The following is a 25,034-nucleotide window of genomic DNA, read 5'->3' as shown; positions in this document are numbered from 1 at the left end:
GGGTCGCTGCTCCCTTTTTCCTTCCCCCTGCTCACAGGCTCCCGGCTGCTACCACATTATGAATGGAGAGCATCTAATTTTCCCCATGTGTGCAGATTTCCCTGAAGAAACTAAAATCCCCAGAGCTCCCCACCCCACCCCAATTTCTCCGCATCCCGGCAGCCTGCTGAAGAATTATTGCTCCCCACCCCATTTTTCCCCATGTATGCACTTGTGCCTAATGCTTCCAACTCCCACCCCCCTTTGTCCCTTTCTCCTTCCCCCTGCTCTCAGGCTCCCCACTGCTACCAGATTATGAATGGAGAGCAACTAATTTTCCCCGTAGGAAAATTATGGTGTTCAGATTTCCCTGAAGAAACTAAAATCCCCAGTCCTCCAGTGCAACATCTGAAGGTCCTGAGAGCTTCCCCAACCCCAGTTTCACTGCATTCCAGCAACCTGCTGTGGAGTTACACCTCCCCATCTCATTACCCCCATGTGTGTACTTTTGCCTACTGTTTCCACCCCCTTTTTTGGTGCACCCAGGATTTTTGCTCTTTATGAGTAATTGCACAGGGTTTTGATGGTGCATCGGGTGCCTCCTGACTAGGGGAGGCTGTGTGTGAAGTTAAGGTGTTACCAACTGGCATTTCCCTCCATAGATACTACTGAAATAGCCTGTGTGGGCTGTTTCCTTAACACAAAGAACACCTGCAGGAGCAGAATGGCAGCGGTCTGAATCACACTTGCACCACAATGCTATAGGCAACCAAAATAACCCACAGTACTCACCAGAGAACACAATAACACATGGTGGGTTAAATAACCCCTACTGTAGTCCATGGGTTATCAGAGTGGGTTATTTGGGGCAAATTTTGGGCAAATAAGCCATCGTGGATTAACAATTCCAGACAAATTACACAAAAACCAATGATGGGTTGAATAAGCCATCGTGGGTTATTTAACCCATTGTGGGTTATCATGTCATTCGCACCCAGTCTTTATGGCAGGAGCTAGCACCTGGACAACCTGGGAAGAAGTTGAGGATGCAGTTGCGGAGGTCCCCTTGACCACCCATAATCACCCATGTTCCAGGCCTGTGGAGGCCTCAATGGTGTGGTGGGGCCTGAACTTAGGGTCTGAGGAAGGGCCCTGAGGAACTTAGGGTCTGAGGCAGACAAGGAGTCAGCCTTTCATAGAATCATAGAGTTGGAAGGGGCCATTTAGACCATCAAGTGGGAGGCATTGTATTGCAGTGGTTTCACTCTTACTTGGAGGGGTCAGCTCCAGAAAGTGGTGCTTGGGGAACATTACTCAGCCCTGTGGATTCTCCAGTATGGGGTTCTGCACGGGTCAGTTTTGTCCCCCATGCTGTTCAACATCTGCATTGCAGTGCAGGCATCCAGAGTTTTGGAGTGCGCTGTCATCAGTATGCTGATGACACGCAGCTCTATTTCTCCTTTTCATCTTCTTTAGGTGAAGCTGTGGATGTGCTGAATCAGTGCATCGGTGCAACAATGGACTGGGTGAGGGCTAATAAACTGAAGCGCAATCCAGACAAGACTGAGATGCTGTTGGTGGGTGGTTCTGCTGACCAGATGGAAGGTGTTCAACCTGTTCTGGATGGGGCAGCACTCCCCTGAAGGAGCAGATCCATAGCTTGGGGGTCCTCCTGGAACCATCTTTGTCCCTTGAGGCTCAGGTGGCCTCAGTGGCACGGAGTGCCTTCTACCAACTTTGGTTGGTGGCCCAGCTATACCCCTATCCGTACAGGGATAACCTGGCTTCAGTTGTCTATGCTCTGATAACCTCTAAGTTAGTTTACTGGAATATGCTCTATATAGGACTGCCTTTGAAGATGGTTCAGAAGCTGCAGCTCGTGCAGCAGCCAGATTGATAACTGGGACTATAAGGTTCACACATATAAGACCGAACCTGGCCCGCTTGCACTGGCTGCCTTTTTGCTTCTGAGCTCGTTTCAAGGTGCTGGTTTTAACCTATAAAGGTCTACATGGCTTAGGACCACAATACTTCATGGAGCGCCTCTCCCAAAATGAACCTAACTGTACTCTACATTCAGCATCTAAGGTCCTCCTCCAGGTGCCTTCTGTGAGGGAAGTTCGGAACGTGGCAACAAGGGAGAGGGCCTTCTCAGTGGTGGCCCCCCATTTGTGGAATGAGCTCCCTGATGAGGATCACCTGGCACCAACATTGTTATCTTTTCCGCGCCAGGTTAAGCCCTAACTCTTTTCCCAGGCATTTGGCAGCACATTATTAGTTTTAATCAGTCCTGGATGTATCTTTAGTTATGGCTGACTGTTCAAAGTTTGTTTTTAGTTATATGTTGTTTGTGTATATTGTCTGTGTGCTTTTATGTAAATAGCTTTTAAACTTGGTTTATTGTATTTTAATGTTTTAACTTATGTAAACCACCTAGAGAGCTTTGGCTATGGGGCGGCATAGCAGTGTAATAAATAATAATAAATAATAACGCCAACCCCCTGCTCAGTGCAGGAATCCAGTTTAAAGCTTCCCTGACAGATGGCTTGAATACCTCCAGTGACAGAGAGCCCACCATCTCCCTAGGCAGTTGGTTTGAGTGCTCTAACAGTTAGGACATTTTTCCTGATGTTCAGCTGAAATTTCCTTCCTGTAACTTAAATGTTATTTCTTGTGCTACAGTCTTGGATGACAGAGAACAGGTTGCGGCCCTCTTCTCTGTGATTACCTTTCAGGTACTTGAAAAGTGCTGTCATACCCCTCCTCAGTCTTATCTTCTCAAGGCTAAACATACCCAGTTCCTTCAATCTTTTCTTGTAGGACTTAATTTCTAGTCCCCTGATCAACTTTGTTGTCTTTCTCTGAACTCGTTCCAATTTATCCGAATCCTCCTTAAAGTCTGCCTTTGCCTCACCTCCCGACAAAAATGGCAGGGCTGCCAATGGAACTTTCTGGGCCCAGTGTGTTCTATGGGCAACACACACTACTGTTTCTGGTGCGGGAGGCACTTGTAGTGAAAGTGTGCCCCTCTCACCCACCCCCCAATTCCACCTCCAACCTCACCATCCCCAACCAGAGGCTGAGCCCACTACTGGGACCAGAAAATCTGGTCAGCGGCCATACCACTGAGCCATTGGGGCAACTGTGGAGCCAGGCCAATCACAAAAGGCTGACTAGGACAAAGAGGTGGGGTGTAGGCCTCATTGCTGGTGTCCTGCCAGGGGACAGCAGAATCTGGAGCCACCTCTGACTCTGTCCTATGCCCAGCTTTATTCTGCTGCTGGTTTTAATTTCATTTTGTGTGCTGGAATGGTTTTATTCTTTGCTGCTGGTTTTATCTTGGTTTTATTCTGCCCTGCTTTTATTCTTTGTCTTAATGTTTCTATTTTATATTTTTAATGTATTGCATACTGCCCAAAGAGCTTCAGGCAGTATCAAGGGAAGGCTGGTTTAATACAAAAATGATGGTTTGCAGAGAGGTTGTCAAGTGGATCTCCCTGGGCAGGGTGGTTCAGCAAGTGGGGCCTCCATGGAGAAGGCCCTACCCTGTGCCCTACTTGATTTCATTACAACAACAACAACAACAACAAGTCTGATTTCCTGGGCCTCAGCCAGATTTCACTGACATCCTTGCCATGTTAAACTGTTCCTAAATTGCTGTGAAACATCCATAACTCCAATCAGTTGGAAGCTATTTTCTTATGGGTGGGTGTGGCATTTCAATAAAGCAAAGGTGTCGTGCTTTTGCATCCTTCAGGGAGAGGAACACTAGGGAAATCACAGACCTTTTATTGTCCCAGCTACTAGATGAGAACAGCAGACATTTACTAACTGAATGTGGAGGAAAACAAAGAGATGCAGTAGGGCAGGGTGGGTCGGTGGGGACAACGACATAGAATTAATCCTACCCTCAGTGATAGATAGTTGTAGGATATGAGGTGATAAATCTCCAGTCTGACAGAACTATGAGCGAGGCACTGGCACCCAAGGTCAACGTGTGCATTTTCCTCTTCCTCACTGAGCCAGGGATTGTGAAGGGAAGTCTCAGGGTTTTCACCATAATGTTGAAGCAGGTGAGGAGGGGAGGTGGAGTAAGAGAGTGAGAACTATATTAGAGCAGCAGGCCTGAATGGGTGGCTTTGTCATCCTGTGAACCAAGCAGAAGAAGGGAGAATTGGCCTGGAGTGGTAGATACAGAGAGAAATCAGACAAGATATGGCTGACCAGAGGAAACGTCCTTCCCAGGTGAGCTCCCCACCTCTTCCACCCTTTTCTTTCCCTTCAAGGCTCCCCCCTTCTTTGAAACGTGCATACGTGAGCTAGTTGTGAACCAATTTTACCTTTCTGGATGGTATAGAAGTACTTTAACTATGTTGGGATATACTTCATGCCCTCATTTTGAGGGAGAAATGCACAAATATCCAATTTACAGATTTTTCGAATAGTTAAAGCATCTTGGGTTATATGTGTACAAAAACCTGAGCATTCTAGGTTATGTGGAAGTACCTTAGCCATTTTAATATACCAAAATGGTTATGATACTTCGTATAATGCAGGAAATGGATGCTCGGTATGACATAGCCCTGATTTCTGATTTTTAGAAAAGGCCGAATATTGAACGTTTGTGTATTTCCCCCTTGAAATGGGGAACATGAAGTGTGCCTGTATATAGCTGAAGTGTTTCCAGGCTGTCCGAGAAACAAATGTGGTACACACACAGCCAAAATGTAGTATACCTTGATTGCTAATAAAGTCTGAAAATGGGACATATTTACATCAAATCCAAGAGCATGGAGGCCCAGCACTCCAGCACAGAACAAACCACACATGGAATGTCATGTTTGGCTGTTCATCTTTCGCACACATGAATGAGCCTGAGGAAAGGACAATTTCCAGTATCAGCTGGGAACATGTTTCTATGCTCCAAATGTAAGCTGAATTTACTCGCTCACACACAGGTTCTCTGTGTAAGAAAATTTGTGTATTTTAGTATTGGGTCAAAATCGGGGAGGATGTTCAGTAAACATTTTTGCACCGCTGTGTCCCCCATCCCCATCTGTGAAATGTGCTCTCCTGTTCTGGTGATTTTTTTTTTTTTTTTTGCTGCCCCTTGTGAAAGGATGCAAAACTGTTTACAAGGGGACAACTGGGAGGAAGAAGAAAGTCTGTCAAGGCACTCTTTCACCCCTATCCAGTCATATGCAGTTTACTAGTTGGAGGCGAGTGGGAATGGGAATGCATATTCTGGTGCATATCCAAATGCACTCACGATTAAAAGTAATATGATGGAGAGGGGCCAGATCTGTATATCTGGACCTGTATATCCAGATGCACATACAAAAGTGGATGTCATCCGTCAGTGGGATGTGTGGTTGGATACCTATTCAAATGCACATTCTGAGCCACACTTTGCCCCAACTATTCATGCATAACTGTGTGCAACTAGAGCTGGATTAGGGTGAGGGTGCTGCCACACAGCAGGAGTGCAAAGCTGGCAATGAAACTGCCAGCACACTGAGTAAAGACTGGGAGCATCAAGTCCTGTTTCTTGGGCAATAGGTATCCCCCCCCTACACACACACACACACTGAAAAGTCAAGGGAATGAAAGCACTAGTTTGTCATCAGTGATGTCGTCACATAGACATATCCACTATCTATAGGATGACTTGGTATCATATTCCCTTTGTGATCTCTGATTGACTGGGATCATGAAGTGAAGAAGCCCTTTCAGGTTGTTTTAGAGAATAGTGCACAGTAGATCAGGAAACACTGGCTGCAAACAGGTGTAAAATATGTGAAAGAGCGGAAGGTAGTTTTCTTTGCATAAATCACAGAAATTGCAACTTTCACATCAAAAACTGACTTTCATGAACTTTTGATGCCATGTGTATTAATGTATGAACTGTGTTGCAAAAGTTTTTTTGTTCGCTGAGAGTACATGGATTGGGTTGTGTATGAAGCAGATTTAGTATATGCAGTGCTTAGCCAGACTGTTTAACATCTTTTATTTAGGTAGTTCTGAATACTTCAGCCTCATTAGTCCTATGAATAATTAGTGTGTCTATCTAGGGGTCAGCTGTCAGCAACGACCCGGTGCATGCACAGGAGGAACCTTTCCTTTCCTTTCTATCTGAAAAGCTTGCTGATCGTATTATTAAAGACCAATTGGTGAAGCCAGAGGCTTTTTTCCCTTGCTCTTTATGTACATGTGGTAAGTGGTGGTAAGTACCTCTGCAGACAACTAGCTCACCCCCATCTGCCAATATATTTTCTTTCTGTCTGTCTGTCTGTCTGTCTGTCTGTCTGTCTGTCTCTCTCTTTGAGAAATCTAACATGTGGGAACAATGCTCATCCACTCAGGAATGCACTTTGCCCATTCTGTGCCCCTCCCCAGGCCTTTTTTCTGTTGCTACCACTGTGTTATACCCCCTTTGGTACCCGGAGAGAAAAAAAAGAGGCGTTGACAATAGTTCGTTGGCAGATGCGTCTTCGTTCCCTGCACACAATTCCTGCATGCAAGATGATCTGGGGTCTCGCACACACTTCCTCTTTTCTTCCTATTAATTGCTATTCTAAGAGCTGTGGTTACAGACAGGCCAAGTCATGAGCAGGTTTAAGAGCTGTCAGTGGGCCATCGTGTGGAAAAAACGTGCCCCTCATTCTTCTTACAACTAGGCAGATCAGTGTGTCAGTCTCTGCCTGGCTGCTGCAGATAGAACTGTGTACAGCAGAAGACGGAGTGAGATGGGGGAAAATCCAGGCAACAAAGGGTCCAGTTGCACCCACAGTGTTAAAACTAAAGGCAGGCAGCAAGGAACAAGTTAAACAGGCACTGCTGCTGCTTTAAGCGGAGAAGCAGGGTCTGGTGCTTTGAGGCAGCGCTACCCTGACTGCCAGTACACACTTAAATAATTTCAATAACAACACAGGGCCTTGTGGCACCTTAAATATGACAAAATGTATTCTGGCATAAGCCTTCATGGGCACTTCCCATTTCATCAGATGCAGGCAGTGTTAACCTCAAATTGGCAGATTTTTATACATGTGCTGGGGGGAAGAGGCCTAAATAATTTCAAATACACCTTATGGGCAGAGCATAAGAATATAAGAATTGTCTCATTGGATCAGGCCAAAGATCCCTCTAGTCCAGCATTCTGTTTCCCACAATGGCCAACCAGCTACCTCTGGGAAGTTCACAAGCAGGGAGTGAAAGTGATGGTCATTCCTTGCTGCTAGTCCCAGGTTAGCAGTTATTGTGTGCTCATCTTTCTCTGGTCACAGGAAAATGGCGTATTATTTCTGATGGCAAAGAGAAAATGCTGTTACCTGTGTTTTTGCCCTATACCACAGTGCCACCTAGAGGTTATATAGCAGAAAAGCAGGAAGGGAAACACTGTGTAGAGCTCAGATTTTAATTCTGTGACGATGCAGCAGATTAACAGCCTTGTGTAGAAAAGCCCTCAGAGGCATACTGGCCCTGATCACAGACCTCTCCTCCATGAATTTGTCTGTTCTTCTCTAAAGCGATCTAAACAATGGTCACATCACACATCTCACAAGGCATGTGGAGGGGAAGACATTTTTCTCACTTTTACCATTAAAACCCAGAGTCACCCAGTGAAGCTGAATGGCAGTAGATTCAAGACAGGCAAAAGAAACTACTATGTATAAAATGCACAATTAACTTATGGAATTCACGGCCACAAGATGAGATGATGGCCACTAGCTCAGGCAGGTGTTTAAAAATGATTTAGACAAATTAATGGACAATAGGCTGATCAATGGCTACAATCAAGTGGAGCCTGTGTGAGCAGAAGTACCTCTGAATACCAGAGGCAAACTGCAGAAGAGGACTGTTGCGTTCATGCCCTGCTTGTAAGCTTCCTAGAGGCATCTCACTGACTACTGTAGGAAACTACAGGTATGTTGGACTAGATGGTGCTTGCAAAGTACAAATGGAGATGTCTCTGCCTCATGAAGCCTACAGTCTAACATTTGATACAAGGGAGACAACTGAGGAAGGAGAAATAAAGGCATAAATAAATACACAGGGGAAGAATATGCATTTTTTTCGGTTACACGTATTTTGGCGTAGTTACAGTGAAGGGTCGGGGGTCTATAGAGTTGTGCCAAAAGCTTCACAGAAAAGGAAAGGTGGTTCAGTCAAAAGATTCAGAGGGAGTGCGAGCCTGAGGTGACACCATGCAGGTATTCTAGAGGTGGTTCCAGGCATAAGGGGCAGCAGCAAATGAGGAAGGGTGGAGTTGTTTTAGGGAACAGGAAATCTTTGGACAGCCAAGGGTGGTAGAGCTGGAAAAAGCAAAGACCACTGGTATCCAGGCTATAAGAGCAAAAGGATAAGGTGAGAAAAGGCTATGGAGGGCTTTGAAAAGAATGGAAGGAGTTTCTACTGATTTTGGAAGTCGACAGGAAACCCATGTAGGGGTTTAAGGAGGGTGTATTGCTCAGAGGTAAATGATTTTGGCAGCAAAGTTCTGGATGGGGGGAGGCGCTAAGGTTATTGTGTTCTTGTGCTGTTACTTGGACTTCGGTAGTCAGTCCTTTCAGATAGTGTGGATCTAAAGAACCGCTGATACATTTGTTTAAAAAATTCATATCATATAGTATGAATAATGGGGAGAGGAAAGCCCACTAATAAGAACAGAGAACACTGCGCATTTGAGGTCCATCCTACATGCTTCCAAGTGCCTGATTTCAATCTCCCTCGCTGCTGCCTTCTCCTCCCCACCCCCTCTCCTTCAGGGTTCCCTCCTGTCACACCTGATATTCAATCCTGGCTGAGTTAAAGCCTCTTGCTCAGATCAGATGTGGCTTTGGGGGAGTCATGTGACAGAAGAAGGTTGCTATAAATATAGTTAAACCCTGCAATCACTGCTCCAGACACCTTTGGGGGCAGGAAGAAAAGAAAGTGAGAAAGTCATAAGGAATAGGGAAGGAGAGGAGGGTAGACAGAGGCCATGCCTTGGGCTGATCAGCTAGGGGGCCTTGGTGTTTATCCTGCAGCAGCCTTGCCCCAGCTCAGCAAAAGTTGAGTATCGTGCCATGGAGCTTTCAGAGTGCAAGACAGATGACACCAAGAAGAACACATCATTGTGGGGCGGTGCCCCCCAGTATGACTATGTCCGCTATGAAAATTGCACCAGTTATGGGATCCCATCTGAGGCAGGGCACGAGACCGGGGGGACTGGGGACGACGGGCATTACCAGGAGAAGGCCATCAACCACATGCAGGTAGGGTGGGCAATATGGGGGTGTGGAATATGTTAGTGTGTCAGAATGGAGTCCTGGGGCCTTCACACCACATATGTGCTGGTCCCTGGTGGAGGGCTCAGTTGACTAAAATATGCATAACACCAAGTCAACCAGGAGGCAAAAGTGTGATGTGAGAAAGGTAGCTGCCTCTCGTTGTAATATATTGAATTAAAGTTTTAATCCTTCCTCACACGATGCCCACAGCAATCAAACTGGTGCCATGAAGATGATATAGAAGGAAAGACCCAGACCTGTACATCTAGGCTTCGATAAAACCCTATCTGACATGGGGTGCATAAGAAAGTTCTTCCGCTCTACACATATCCAGTACTAGAACTCTGGAAAGACTGGTTACGACCTTGAGGGTTCCAATATGTGATACTTTGGGAGACTGCTTTAACATGCAATGTGGTTGAAATGACAACCATAGTGGTTTTGGGAGCTAGACAGCAAAATCATGGTCACAAATTATGCTTATTTCCCCCCCCCCGCCCCTGTCAGGGGTCTCCTCTGTGTAGAAGGTAAGAAGCTGTTGATGCTATAAAAAAATGTAGTAGGAGGGTGTTCTGTGCTGGGATAGCTCTCGGAAGGATGTATAACAGTGGAAGCTGGTGGCTCCGATGTCAGTGGGGTGGTGAATCCGCTCTGGGTTTCAGTCAGAACCAGTCAGAACTCTAAAGGAGCCATCTAAGGTGCTTTGAGCACTGACACTGGAGCCACCAGCCTCCACCGATGTATCGGTATTACGTGGATTTATCTTATTTTATCTATTTTCTACAACCTGTATATGAATATATTTTCCTTCCGATGTTCTTGTAAGCAGATTGTTTGTTATGTATTCCTTCCTTCCCTGCTTCCTTCCTTCCGCAAGCTCCAAGTGATGTTTTAGCCTTACAGCAATCCTGTGAGAGAGGCTGGCTGAGAAACAGAGCCTTTGCCAGAGCCACCCCACAAGCACGACAGATTTGGACCTTGTTTCCCACAATCAAGCCCACCACTCTAGCCCCTGAAACACACTGTTCCATGAGGCTGTTGTAGTTTTTGTAATCGCTTTGATGAGGTTCAGATGGCAAAGAGGGAAGCTGCTCTAAGGGGATGGAAAGCCAGGGAGGAAAGGTTTGATCAGGAATATGGTGCCTGTTTTACACTTCTGGCCTTGGGTGCATTGCCAACAAGGTGTACATTTATAGTTAGGATTTACATATTGTGTGGCTTTGAAAGGAGTGCAGAGTGTATAACTGGCGTGTATGACCATTAATGTGAGGGAGCTCTTGTAAATTACTTGGGCAGGTTTTCAGGGAGTATTTGATATGAACTGGTGAGCTGGTAATTCATGTCTTTGTTCATTAATCTTTGGTATCAGAATGCGGCAGTCCTTGCAAGCATTGGGATATGAGTGCTGTTGAAAAGAGTCTTTTGATGGCCAAAGGTCTCCTTCCCTCACTGACATAAACTGATCAGCCATCTTATTGGAAACCAGTGGCATCATGTGACTAAGGAGGCCAGTAATGCATCAGAACAGTGCAAATGAAATCCAGCAGAATCTAAAGAAATAGCATCCACCATGAGTCTAATGTACAGAAACAGGTCTGGCTATACACTTGGTTGCCATTGTAGTAAATACCAAATGTACTCTAAACATGCACACACTTTGCATTTTCTCAATTAAGCAAGTGTGTGCACATATCAAAGAATTCCATATGCTTTGCAGAAACATCATTTTGATACTCGAAGCCTGTTGTATATTCCTCAGAATCACAATACAGGCAGATGTGACACTTCTTGTTTTGGGGGGGTGGGGGTGGGGGTGGAATCAGCAGTACCAAAAATACTTTCCTCTTTTGAGTGATTTTCCAGCGTTTCTTGTGAAAATATTCACTTATTCATTAGCCATGCCCCACTTGCCCACAGTGATGTCTTATCTGATCTGATTTTACATCTGATTTGCTATGTAGTGTTATGACATCATCCCATTCACTGTGTGTTCCCTGATGAACCATGTGACTAATCCAAGGAAGTGGAAGCAGCAGCAACTGCGGTTGTGGGTTGGCTAGCATGGAACATCAGCAGCCAAGGGAAACAAGAATTTTCTGAACAGGTGTTTTCTTTTAAAGGTGAATATTCACACAATTTAGTTAGATTTTGTCAGGAAAAAAATCCACTAAAATTGCTGGTTTCTCCTTGAAAATCTAAACTTGATCATATTTAGTGCAGCTCTAATAATAAAGGTGGAAAATGGGTATTTAAGGCAAGTAGGGAGAGAAGTGTGAGGAAGGGAGCTGAAGGGAGGTGTAATTGTCAGGAAAGTGCATTAAGAACATAGAGAAAACAACAACAACATTCTTCAGCTATGCTGCTTGCAGATTTGATTTAGGATTTAAAGATATAAGAAACTTGCCTATTATAACTCTCAAATCAAAGTCCAAAAAGAAGTATGTTCACTATGCATTGATAACATAGGATTAACCAGTACAGGCTAAGAGCTTTGGCAGATATATGTAGAGAAGCCCAGGAATAGGAAGGTTGTGTTTAGTGCAGCTCAGGACTGATGAGTTCTGGTAGAGCTATTGCAACATGTGAGGAGTTCTGGATTAGGATAGAAAAGGAGTTTACAGATGAGGATGAGGAGATGGACAGTGCTACGGGGTATAAACTCAGGGCCCATGCCTTTGAATCTATTTCTGAGTGCCCCAAATCTGAATTATTTTTGAGTGCACTGCCTGTTAACTTTCTCCAGTTCCATCTTCATTTCTTGCTCACTCCCCCAAATATCTCCTGCACAAGTTATGTGAAAAACATAGCATAATAGGACCATTAATTACAACACCTATTACATTTGAACAACAGTCCTGTGGAGCCAACCACAAATTACATGCACATAAAGTCTTGACTTTTTTAAAATGAAAAACAGATTTGGGAGGCTGCCATTTTTGAGCATTGGCTGAGTGGGTAATTATTTTCTGCAAGGTAAGTATTGGAAGCTTGAGCAAAGGAGATCATTTCCTTGTCATGGTGCTGGAGCTTGAGCACCTCAATGACGCCATGAGCTAACCCGTGAAGGGACACCCAAGATGGGAAGGTCGTGGCAGAGAGGTCAGACTAAATATGATCCCTGGGGAAGGTAACGACAACCCACCCCAGTATTCTTGCCATGAAAACTAAATGGATCAGTACAACCAGTGATACGTCGGTATACCATCGGAAGATGGGACTCCCAGGTCGGAAGATGGTCAAAATGCTACTGGGGAACAGAGGATAAGTTCAACTAGCCCCAGATGTGATGACGCAGCTAGCTCAAAGGCAATGGGACGGCTAGCGGTCGACGGTGCTGGTGGTGAACGACAAATCCAATGTTCTAAAGATCAACACACCATAGGAATCTGGAATGTAAGATCTATGAGCCAGGGCAAATTGGATGTGGTTATTGGGGAGATGTCAAGATTAAATATAGACATTTTGGGTGTCAGTGAACTGAAATGGACTGGAATGGGCCACTTCACATCAAATGACCAGCAGATCTACTACTGTGGACAAGAGGACCACAGAAAAATGGAGTAGCCTTCACAATTAATAATAAAGTGGCTAAAGCAGTGCTTGGATACAATCCAAAAAATGACAGAATGATCTCAATTCGAATTCAGGGTAAGCCATTTAACGTCACAGTGATCCAAATATACGCCCCAACCACAGATGCTGAAGAAGCAGAAGTAGATCAGTTCTATGAGGATCTGCAGCACCTACTGGATAGTACGCCAAAAAGAGATGTTATTTTCATTACAAGAGACTGGAATGCTAAGGTGGGTAGTCAAACGACACCTGGAATTACAGGCAAGCATGGTCTGGGAGAACAAAATGAAGTGGGACATAGGCTGATAGAATTTTGCCAAGACAACTCACTGTGCATAGCAAACACTCTCTTTCAACAACCTAAAAGATGACTTTATATGTACATGGACTTCACCAGACGGTCGACACCAAAATCAGATTGACTACATCCTTTGTAGCCAAAGGTGGCAGACATCTATACAGTCGGTAAAAACAAGACCTGGAGCTGACTGTAGTTCAGATCACCAACTTCTTATTGCACAATTTAGAATCAGACTGAAGAGAATAGGGAAGACCCACAGTTCGATATGAGCTCACTAATATTCCTAATGAATATGCAGTGGAGGTGAAGAATAGATTTAAGGGACTAGATTTAGTAGATAGTGTCCCGGAAGAACTATGGACAGAAGTTTGCAACATTGTTCAGGAGGCGGAGACAAAAAACGTCCCAAAGAAAAAGAAAACCAAGAAGGCAAGATGGCTGTCTGCTGAGACATTGGAAGTAGCCCACGAAAGAAGGAAAGCAAAAGGCAACAGTGATACGGGGAGATATGCCCAATTAAATGCAAAATTCCAGAGGTTAGCCAGAAGAGATAAGGAATTATTTTTAAACAAGCAATGCGCGGAAGTGGAAGAGGATAATAGAATAGGAAGGACAAGAGACCTCTTCCAGAAAATTAGAAACATCGGAGGTAAATTCCAGGCAAAAATGGGTATGATCAAAAACAAAGATGGCAAGGACCTAACAGAAGCAGAAGAGATCAAGAAAATGTGGCAAGAATATACAGAAGATCTGTATAGGAAGGATAATAATATCGGGGATAGATTTGACGGTGTGGTCAGTGAGTTAGAGCCAGACATCCTGAAGAGTGTGGTTGAATGGGCCTTAAGAAGCATTGCTAATAACAAGGCAGCAGGAGACGACAGTATCCCAGCTGAACTGTTTAAAATCTTGCAAGATGATGTTGTCAAGGTGATGCATGCCATATGCCAGCAAATTTGGAAAACACAAGAATGGCCACCAGATTGGAAAAAATCAACTTATACCCCCATACCAAAAAAGGGAAACACTAAAGAATGTTCAAACTATCGAACAGTGGCACTTAGTTCACATGCCAGTAAGGTAATGCTCAAGATCTTGCAAGGTAGACTCCAGCAATTCATGGAACGAGAATTGCCAGATGTAGAAGCTGCGTTTAGAAAAGGCAGAGGAACTAGAGACCAAATTGCCAATATCCGCTGGATAATGGAGAAAGCCAGAGAGTTTCAGAAAAACATCTATTTCTGTTTTATTGACTATTCTAAAGCCTTTGACTGTGTGGATCATCACAAATTGTGGCAAGTTCTTGGTGGTATGGGGATACCAAGTCATCTTGTCTGCCTCCTGAGGAATCTGTATAATGACCAAGTAGCAACGGTAAGAACACACCATGGAACAATGGACTGGTTTAAGATTGGGAAAAGGGTACGGCAGGGTTGTATACTCTCACCCTACCTATTCAACCTGTATGCAGAACACATCATGCGATGTGCTGGGCTTGATGAAGCCAAGGCTGGAGTTAAAATCGATGGAAGAAACATTAACAATCTCAGATATGCAGATGATACCACTCTGATGGCTGAAAGCAAGGAGGAGCTGAGGAACATTATGATGAAGGTGAAAGAAGAAAGTGCAAAAGCTGGGTTGCAGTTAAACCTCAAAAAACCCAGGATTATGGCAACCAGCTTGATTGATAACTGGCAAATAGAGGGAGAAAACGTGGAGGCAGTGACAGACTTTGTATTTCTAGGCGCAAAGATTACTGCAGATGCTGACTGCAGCTAGGAAATCAGAAGACGTTTACTTCTTGAGAGGACAGCAATGACAAATCTTGATAAAATAGTGAAGAGCAGAGACATCACACTGACAACAAAGGTCCGCATAGTTAAAGCAATGGTATTCCCCGTAGTAATCTATGGCTGCGAGAGCTGGACCATAAGGAAGGCTGAGCGAAGGAAGATAGATGCTTTTGAACTGTGGTGTTGGAGGAAAATTCTGAGAGTGCCTTGGACTGCAAGAAGATCAAACCAGTCCATACTCCAGGAAATAAAGCCAGACTGCTTAGTTGAGGGAATGATGTTAAAGGCAAAACTGAAGTACTTCGGCCACATCATGAGTAGACAGGATACCCTGGAGAAGATGCTGATGCTAGGGAAAGTGGAAGGCAAAAGGAAGAGGGGCCGGATAGATGGATGATATTCTGGAGGTGATAGACTCAACCCTGGGGGAGCTGGGGGTGGTGACGGCCGACAGGAAGCTCTGGCGTGGGCTGGTCCATGAAGTCACGAAGCAACTGACCGAATAAACAACAACAATTATTGGAAGGCCACATTAAAAACTGGTACAATTTGGGCTGAGCATATCTTTACAAGTACAACAGTGGCACTCTCATCTTAACAATGTTTATAACAGAGGTGCAAAATCCAGGTTCTTTGTAGCCACTGGTGGGCCCAGGAAGTGACATCTAGGTTGCTGTAGAAGTCAGGGAAACAGGTTTATCCTCTTATGTGCATGTAGAAAATGTCACTAGTTTACATGTATATGAGTGTGTGTGTGTGTGTGTGTATGTGAGAGAGAGAGAGAGATTCCAGCCCTGTTCAAAAGTAGATCTCTCTCTCTCTCTCTCTCTCTTTCTCTCTCTCACACACACACGCACACACAGAGCGAGCAAGACAGAGAGAGTAGGGGCACAAAGCGTAGACATCAATGATGTTTTATAAAATAATAATAATTTAGGGGATATTTAATTTCTCTGACTTCTACCACCCCATGTATGCCATATTTTTCACCAGCTTAAACCTAGAGGTGATTTGGGGGTTATGATGAATGGTGGGGAGGTAATTAATTGAAAGGAAATTTGATTTGGCATAGAATCTGTGTAGGAAATTAATTGGGGATGAATTAATTGAAGCGGAACTGGTTTAGGGTGGTATGGGTGAGGATCAAATTAATGGAAGAAGCTGGGGTAATTTGGAAAAATCATCGGTTTGCCTTCAGTGAAATTTAAATACATTTTAGTAATTCTGAATTTGCATCTATATATAAAAATTAGCATATTAGGATTCTTCAGCTTTTAACTCTTCTGCAAAATGTTTATATACTTAATTATTTTGGGGGCAGCCTCATGGGCCTGTGCCCCAAATATTTTTAAGTACGTAGCAATGTCCCTGGCTGAGGATAATGGAAAGGACCAATGAACTTCGTGCACTGACTGTTATGTGTGCAGTCCAAGACAAGAATAGTAAATGGAAAACCTTGTGAGATCATCACGATCCACAGAAATTATACCTTCAGGCTGCAATTTCCCAGACTTTCTTTGTGACTCTATTCTGTAGTAGCTTTCAGTACTAAGAATTAGTTTTTTAACCAAGGTATGAAAGTGTATATTTTTTCATGATTTTCAGTTATTTTACTCAGCCTTTCAGCTTCTCCCTGCTTGCTGTTTACACCCTTCAGATATTTGTGAGCCGTTATCATATTGCCTCTTAGTCATCGTTTAGCTAGCTCTTTTAATCTTTCTCCTCAGGTCAGTCTCTCCAGCTGCTCTCTAGGATCTCTTGCAATTTTTCAGGGCCTTTCTGGACCTGTGCCTACCTCATGGCATAACAACATACTGCAGAAGTTCTCTTTAGAACTAGCTAGTACCATTTGGAGCATGTGTGGAGGGAGGCGGTTTTTCTGATTTTCTTTTTTCCCCAGATGTATTTCTTTCTTTAAAAATAGAAACCTGTTTTATTCTATAGAATATCACATCACTAGGGTGAAAAAAACACCAAATGGGTAAAAAAAAAAAAAAAAACCACACACACCAAACAGTGATATAACAATTCTTTCAATCAAATCATCACAAAAACATCAGACATTATTAAATTAGTTCTGCAAAATTCAATAAATGGTAACCACTTGGCCCTAAAATTATTACTTTTTCTGTTTTATTTTGTCCTTACATATGAAGTAAGTATAACTCTTTCCACAAAATTCCATAATGTTGCTATATATTCTTTTAAATCTAGAATTTTAGACAGTTTCCAATATTTTGCATAAACTAATCTAGCAGCCGTTATTATGCACCAGTCAGTTTATAATGCTTGTTACATATATAGCCTTTCTATAAGTCAAAAGAAAAAAAAACAAAGGACCAATCTTATATTATAACCTAGTATTTTTTCAATTATAATTTTTATCTTTTCCCAAATGTTTGCAAGTGGGCATGCTCGCCACATGCTAAAAGTCACATTTACTTTAGAAACATTTCCAGCATCAAGGGTTGCAATTCTTACGGATTTTGCTTGTTGTCACAGGAGTTACATACCATTTTGTCATCATTTGGAAATTATTCTAATATCCATGATATTGGATAATATCATGGGACAGTGGATTGTGTACATAGTCTTTGAAAAGGGCCAAGTCACATGTTCACAGAGAGAATCACACTGGGTGACTTGCCACTGCATAATAAATGGATAGAATTCAGAGTCGATGCTCTGACTTGGATTCCTGCATTGAGCAGGGGGTTGGACTCGATGGCCTTGTAGGCCCCTTCCAACCTTACTATTCTATGATTCATACACAAGAAAAAAAATTCCTCCCAGAAACAAATGTTCTGAACCTTCCACATGAACATTGTCTCCTACATCAAGTGCCCATCTTAGCATATATTCTTTTGCCTGCTTCATCTCACATTTGAATTTTAAAAGTATATATATATATATGATAAATATTTTTCCATATTCACTATTGTGCTTTCAAATTCTGTAAATTCCCTTAACTGACCTTTTCTAAGTGTCTCCATCAAAAAAGTTCTAACGTAAAAATGCTCGAACCATAAAGGCTTGATTTTCATTATTCACCAGAAGAGGTATTTCAGGATGTACCCAGTAATACTCTAGGGGAGAACTTAAGGGTATACTTAAGAGGGGTGGGGTCTATACATTAATATGGAACACTAGAAACCTAAATACAGGTAGTCTCTTTAAAACAGATCAAGAAAGTGATTTCATTTTCTTCATTTTTAAAAGATAAAATTGAGTTGTACAAACAATTAAATTTTATCTTATTAAAATGTCTTCCCAGGGTTGAGGGCCAGAGAGAGGGGATTTCAGTGGTGTATAGGGATTGCATCTTCCTCTCCAGGCTTCCAGATAGGTTCCAGTTTTGACTGCTCATGGAACAGACTGGGGATTCATTAAGCTCTATTTAGGCATTCTATATCTGTAGAAAGTAAAAGTGTGAAGACAAAGAGTTTTCTAGCCCCGCTCCCCTCCTTGCATGTTTCTATCACCCTCTACTCATGGAGGGTGACTTTCTGAAGAGAAGAGCCTCCTGTATCCATAGAGGCTCTCCACGCGATTGAGAACACTGATTTTTCAGGGTTTTCAATTGTGTGGAGAGCCTCGACGGATGCAGGAAGCTCTCCTCTTCAGAAAGCCACCCTCCATGAGACAATGGAAATGCTGAGCTGATGTCTGTACTTGATATTGGACTGGATGAAGGTCAATAAATGGAAGTTCAATCCAGACAAGATGGAAGGTTCTCTTGGTTCATCTGTATTTATAGGTGGTGTTCAACTTGTCGAGGTGGGGTTGCTCTCTTTCTGAAGGATCAGGTATGCAGCTTGGGGTGCTCACTGATTTAGCTTTGTCAACAGAGACTGGTGTGATATCCTAGTTTATGTGTAGCATGTAAACCACAGCTTCCCGTTCAGACATCATGAGAAACTCTTTTAATAAACCAAGACAGTGTCGCTGAACACAGGCATGCAAGGGGAGGTGGGAAGGATGAGTTGAAGAGACGTAAGTCTCATCCTGAATCCAATAAACCACGTTGGCAACCTGTGAGCCACATGTGGCCCTTAGGCATCACTCCTGCAGCCCACAGAGTTTCCTGGCTGCCCTCCAAACTTCCCAACTCTGAAATTGCAGTTTTTGCTGCTAATTTGCCACTGTTTACCCCACACACCATTGATTTGCCCCCAGAATTGCCACCAGGGGAGCAGAAAGAGGGCTGCTGCTGGGATCTGGAATGTTCCACATTTCGCCCTCTGGGTGCAGATGCCAGAGCATCTTCTAGAAGTCCTGTGAGGGCCAAACAAAGAGAGAACCAGGTAGAATGTCCACTCCGTGCTGGTGCACTCAATGGCATTTCAACTATTGCTCATGTGACCCCTGAGCTCCTGTATATTGCAGCCAAAAATTTGAGGAAGGTAGGAGCAGACAGCAAGAGTGGAGCAGGTTGGTTGGCAGGTTTGCGTGTGTGTTTGTGTGAAGGATGTGTGTATGTGTGTGTGTGAGAGAGAGGGGATAAATGGATGAGGACTGAATGAGTGAAAGGAAGAGAGAACAGGGATACCTGTGTGTTTTTGCTTGTGTGTGTTTCTGTGAATGGATGTGTGAGGCATACTGTGAACACCCTAGCAAAGGACACCCTAAGCCCAGGGGGAGTCCTAACACAAGGCAAATCTCAGGCAGTGGATTTGTGGAACACCCTAGCAAAGGACACCCTAAGCCCAGGGGGAGTCCTAACACAAGGCAAATCTCAGGCAGTGGATTTGTGGAACACCCTAGCAAAGGACACCCTAAGCCCAGGGGGAGTCCTAACACAAGGCAAATCTCAGGCAGTGGATTTGTAGAACTGTGAAGAGCAGCAGAGTGGGAAACAGGCAGATTTGTCCCAGCAGGCATAATCCCCAAGGATCTTCTTCCAGGTAACTTGTACTGAAATTGGTGTGTGTGTGTGTGTGTGTGTGTGTACAAGTTTTCAGTAGTGCTCTTGCTCATAGTTGGCCAGCTGCAATGTAGACACATGTAAAATGATGCATGTTGGAGCAAAAAATCCCAACTTCAAGTATAAACTGATGGAATCTGAGCCAGCAGAGTGGCTGACCAAGAAAGACATCTTGAGGTTGTGGTGGACAGCTGGATGAAAATGTTGAACCAGCGTGAAAAAGAAAATTCCATGTTCGGCATAATTAGGAAAGGAATCAAAAATAAAACTGCCAATATCATACTGCCCTTATACAAATTTGTGGTGCAACCACACAGTGGATATTGCATACAGTTCTAGTCGCCACACCTAAAAGAGAATATTATAGAGTTGGAAAAAGAGCAAAAAAGGGCAACGAAAATGATCAAGGGGCTCCCCTATGAGGGAAGGTTACAACAGCTGGAATTCTTTAGCTTGGAAAAAAGGCAAGTAAGGGGAGACATGATAGAGGTACAAAATTATGCATGGTATGGAAGAAGTAGATAGGAAGACATTTTTTTCCTTCTCTCATAATAGTATAACCCAGTGGGGTCATCCCATGATGCTGATTGGTGGGAGATTCAGGACAGATGAAAGGAAGTACTTCTTACACAGCGCATAGTTAAACTATGGAATTCACTTCCACAAGAGGTAGTGATGGCCACCAATTTGGATGGCTTTAACAGGGGACTGGACAAATTCATGGAGGAAAAGGCTATCAGTGGCTACCAGTATCAGAGGCAGTATGCCTATGTACAGCAGTTGCTGTAGAACTTGAACAGGAGAGTGTGGTTGCATTCGTGTCCTGCTTGTGGGTTTCCCGTGGGCAGCTGGTTGGCCACTGTGTGAACAGAATGCTGGACTAGATGGACCCTTGATCTGATCCAGCATGGCTTTTCTAACGTTCTTAGCTGTTTGCTGTGTGGTGAATCACATTTTTTGTGCGGGAGCTCCATTGACGGATTATCTATGGCAGATGGGGCCTAGAGGCATTCTAGGGAAATGGAAATGGTGGGTGGCCGGAGTTTTGGCTGGCACTTGGTGTTGCAGCTGCCCACTAAAAATAGTAAAACAACAGCAGCAACATTTGGAAAGGGCAGGGAGCAGAGAGCCCCATGGGTGCCACAGGATACAGGCACTGCATTGGGAGCAGCAGCATTGTGGGTATCACATGGAGCACTTCTACAAGGGAGAGTGTTGGTTTCTTACAGTACATCACATGGCTAAAATGATAACAGCAACAAGTGGACCATCAGAAGTGGACTAAGGAAAGTATGCTGAGTTGGATTACAATTGGATGTGCCCTGTCCTGTCCTAACCACAAGTGGGGAGTCCACAAGGCAGGCTGGCTCCCTTCGGTGGCTTAGTCAGTTAAGTGGCAGGTGATGTCATAGAATCATAGAATAGTAGGGTTGGAAGGGGCCTACAAGGCCATCGAGTCCAACCCCTTGCTCAATGCAGGAGTCCAGGTCAGAGCATCCCCGAGAGATGGCCATCCAGCCTCCTCTTGAATGCCTCCAGTGTGGGAGAGCCCGCCACCTCCCTAGGGAATTGGTTCCATTGTCGTATTGCTCTAACAGTCAGGAAGTTTTTCCTGATGTTCAGCCGGAATCTGGCTTCCTGTAACTTGAGCCCATTATTCCGTGTTCTGCACTCTGGGATGATCGAGAAGAGATCCTGGCTTTCCTCTCTGTGACAACTTTTCAAGTACTTGAAGAGCACTATCATATCTCCCCTCAGTCTTCTCTTCTCAAGGCTAAACATGCCCAGTTCTTTCAGTCTCTCTTCACAGGGCTTTGTTTCCAGTCCCCTGATCATCTTTGTTGCCCTCCTCTGAACCCTCTCCAGTTTGTCTGCATCCTTCTTAAAGTGTGGTGCCCAGAACTGGACACAGTACTCCAGACAAGGCCTAACCAGTGCTGAGTAGAGGGGAACTAGTACTTCCTGGGATTTGGAGGCTATGCTTCTCTTAATGCAGCCCAGAAGAGCACTGGCATTTTTTGCAGCCACATCCCATTGTTGGCTCATATTCAGCTTGTGATCGACAACAATTCCAAGATCCTTCTTGCTTGTAGTGTTGTTGAGCCACGTATCTCCCATCTTGTCACTGTGCATTTGGTTTCTTTTTCCTAGGTGCAGAACTTGGCATTTATCCCTATTAAATGTCATTCTGTTGTTTTCTGCCCAGCGCTCCAGTCTATCCAGATCACTTTGAATTTTGTTTCTGTCTTCCAGAGTATTAGCTATCCCGCCCAATTTTGTGTCATCGGCAAATTTGATCAGCATTCCCTGCACCTCCTCCTCCAAGTCATTAATAAAAACATTGAAGAGCACTGGGCCCAGGACTGAGCCCTGCAGTACCCCACTCGTTACCTCTCCCCAGTTTGAGAAGGTCCCACTGATAAGCACTCTTTGAGTCCAATTCTATAGCCAACTGTGGATCCACCGGATCGTTGTTTCATGTAGCCCACTTTGAGCTAGTTTGCTCATCAGGTGATCATGGGGCACTTTGTCGAAAGCTTTGCTGAAGTCGAGGTATATTATGTCCACAGCATTCCCACGGTCCACAAGGGAGGTTACTTGATCAAAACACGAGATCAGATTCGTCTGGCAGGACTTGTTCTTGACAAATCCATGTTGGCTTCGAGTAATCACTGCATTGTTGTCAAGGTGCTTACAGATGGGTTGCTTTATCATCTGCTCCAGAATTTTCCCAGGGATTGATGTCAGACTGACTGGTCTGTAGTTCCCAGGTTCTTCCTTTTTACCCTTTTTGAAGGCAGGGACATTAGCCCTCCTCCAGTCATCTGGCACTTCACCCGTCCTCCATGATTTCTCAAAGAGAATAGACAGCTGTTCTGAGAGTTCTTCTGCCAGTTCCTTTATGACTCTAGGATGCAGTTCATCTGGCCCTGGAGATTTGCACTCATCTAAAGTAATTAGGTGTTTCTTGATCATATGCCTATCGATCTCAAGCTGCAATCCTGCCCCTTCAGCCTGTATTTCGCCTTTGCCAGGGGGGTCATAGACCCTCTTTTGGGAGAAGACTGAGCCAAAGTAGGAATTGAGCACCTCTGCCTTTTCTTAGTCATCTGTTCATCATTTTGCCATCCTTATTTAATAGCTGAACGACCATTTTTTCCTCTGTCTTTTACTGTGCACGTAGCTGAAGAAAGCCTTTTTGTTGCTTTTAGCACCCCTCGCTAACCTCAGCTCTTTCTCAGCTTTAGCCTTCCTGACACCATCCCTGCAATTCTGTGCTACCTGCCTGTGCTCTTCCTTTGTTGCTTGGCCTTCTTTCCACTTCCTATATGTGTGCTTTTTTGTTTTCAGGTCATCTCTAAGCTTTTTGTGAAGCCACATTGGCTTCTTCTGTTGTCTTCCACCTTTTCTTCTCGTTGGAATTGTTTGTAATTGTGCCTTGAGAATTTCCTTTTTTAAAAGCTCCCACCCATCTTGGACTCCTTTTGTCGTTAGCGTTGCTTGCCATGGGACCTTACTGATCATTGTTGTGAGTTTATGAAAATCAGCTTTCCTAAAATCCAGGGTACGCGTTTGGCTACACTCGGCTTTTGCTTCCCTTAGAACCAAGAACTCAAGTACAACATGGTCGCTTTCCCCCAGAGTTCCTGTAACTGCTACTTGATCCACTAAGTCATCTCTGTTGGTTAGGATCAAGTCAAGGATAGCCGATCCTCTAGTTCCTTCCTCTACTTTCTGTAGGAGGAAGTTATCCACCACACAAGTCAGGAATTTCCTGGAGGGGCCATGTTTTGCAGAATTTGTCTCCCAACAAATATCAGGGAAATTGAAGTCCCCCATTACTACTACAAGCTGCAGCTGCAGGACCTTGAATCACTCAAAGCAGAAAACTTGCGCTGAGGATATCTGGAGCTCAACTGAGGCCTTTTATCCTTCTTGGGTCAGAGTACTCCCTCTTCCTGCTTCCTGGGGAGTGGAGATCCTTCAAGGGCTTTCTTCACACGGAGCTTTTATCGTGCGATTGAGATTGCTCCTTCACGGATGTTTGCAGGCTCTTTACACGACTCCATTAACCTCCAAGGCGTCTCCTGCACTAAATGCCCTTTGTTCTGTTTTTAAACAGATCGTAGATAATGAGCTATCAAATTACCCCGTGGGTTCCGCTTGAGTTCCCTCTGTGAAAAGAGAAGTGGCAAGAAGAGGAGCAAGATCAATTAAACATAATGGAAGACTTAGATATGGGGAGAAAGTGGGGGAAAGGGGAGGGGGGAAGGAAGCACATGAAAAAGGGAGTCGTTGTGATCCTGCATTTAAAACGGAAGCAGAAAGCCCCGTTTTAAATGCAGGATTTTAGGCTGGTGTAGAGATGCCCTTAGTGTGTGGCTTAACCCTGAGTCAGCCCCTACATGTCGTTGCCTGTGCTGGTAAACAGACACTGGGGAGTGCAGGGTCCCTGGTATAAAGAGGGCAGGTTCCTCAGGCGGTGCTGACTCTGGGAGGCACTCAGTCTGGGGGTCTCTGGTACAAGGAGCTCATGGTTGACAGGCTCCTGCTCAGGCTTGGTGTTAGGGCCTGGGGCTCACACGTGTGTTCTCTCTGTCTCCTCCCCCTCTGTGTGAAGAACCCTGGATGCTGCTCAGGGTTGGAGTCATGGCAAGATGAGTCAGCTCTCTAGAGAACTGCAACTATGTTTGCACGAAAGCTTCTTAATCCATTTCTGATTTTTTTTTATGAGAATTTGATTCACATCACAACAACAAGATATAAACCATATTCAGATTTCTGTATGTGATACAAGAGATTAAGGAAGAAAACAAATGCTTGTTTTTATTCAGATGTGACTTAATTCTAATGAGCAACTTCTTCTGGCTTAACTCAAAAGAAATAACCTAACAAGATTCAGAATGAAGCTAAAACCAAAGAAATCTCCCAAGATAGCAATTGGAAAAACTATCTATTTAAGTAAGCACATTCTGCAAGGGTAGGCAAGTGAGGAAGTTATGACTGTTCAACTCAGTCCAAAAAATTAATGTGCACTACTTTCTGGAACTCCGTTGAAGAAGACTAGATGATTCTGATGAATGTTTTAGAACAGTGATGCGTAACCTTGGAGGGACCAGGGGCCGATTTCTGACCCTTGGAACCCACTGGGGCTGCCGCTGAATTTCAGTGACAATTTGGCAGCAAGAAAA

The 25,034-nt window shown here is 44.2% G+C and overlaps 1 protein-coding gene across 1 annotated transcript in view; it reads left to right on the top strand.

Annotated features, from left to right (window-relative positions):
* The first annotated feature begins 1,065 nt into the window (after window positions 1–1,065).
* Window positions 1,066–25,034, top strand: part of CLCN1 (chloride voltage-gated channel 1) — an 81,062-nt gene continuing 57,093 nt past the window's right edge. The window contains exons 1-3 of the mRNA XM_084829690.1: window positions 1,066–1,093; window positions 2,662–2,714; window positions 9,006–9,233. Of these exons, the coding sequence (XP_084685816.1) occupies window positions 1,066–1,093; window positions 2,662–2,714; window positions 9,006–9,233 (309 nt within the window). The remainder of the gene's footprint in view (window positions 1,094–2,661; window positions 2,715–9,005; window positions 9,234–25,034) is intronic.

Source organism: Heloderma suspectum, chromosome 2 (genome assembly GCF_057233095.1).
Source record: "Heloderma suspectum isolate Gila_16-S chromosome 2, 16-S_ref, whole genome shotgun sequence".
Lineage (NCBI taxonomy): Eukaryota > Metazoa > Chordata > Lepidosauria > Squamata > Helodermatidae > Heloderma > Heloderma suspectum.
The sequence above is the reverse complement of the archived record's forward strand: the minus strand, read 5'-3'. Positions and strand labels throughout refer to the sequence as shown.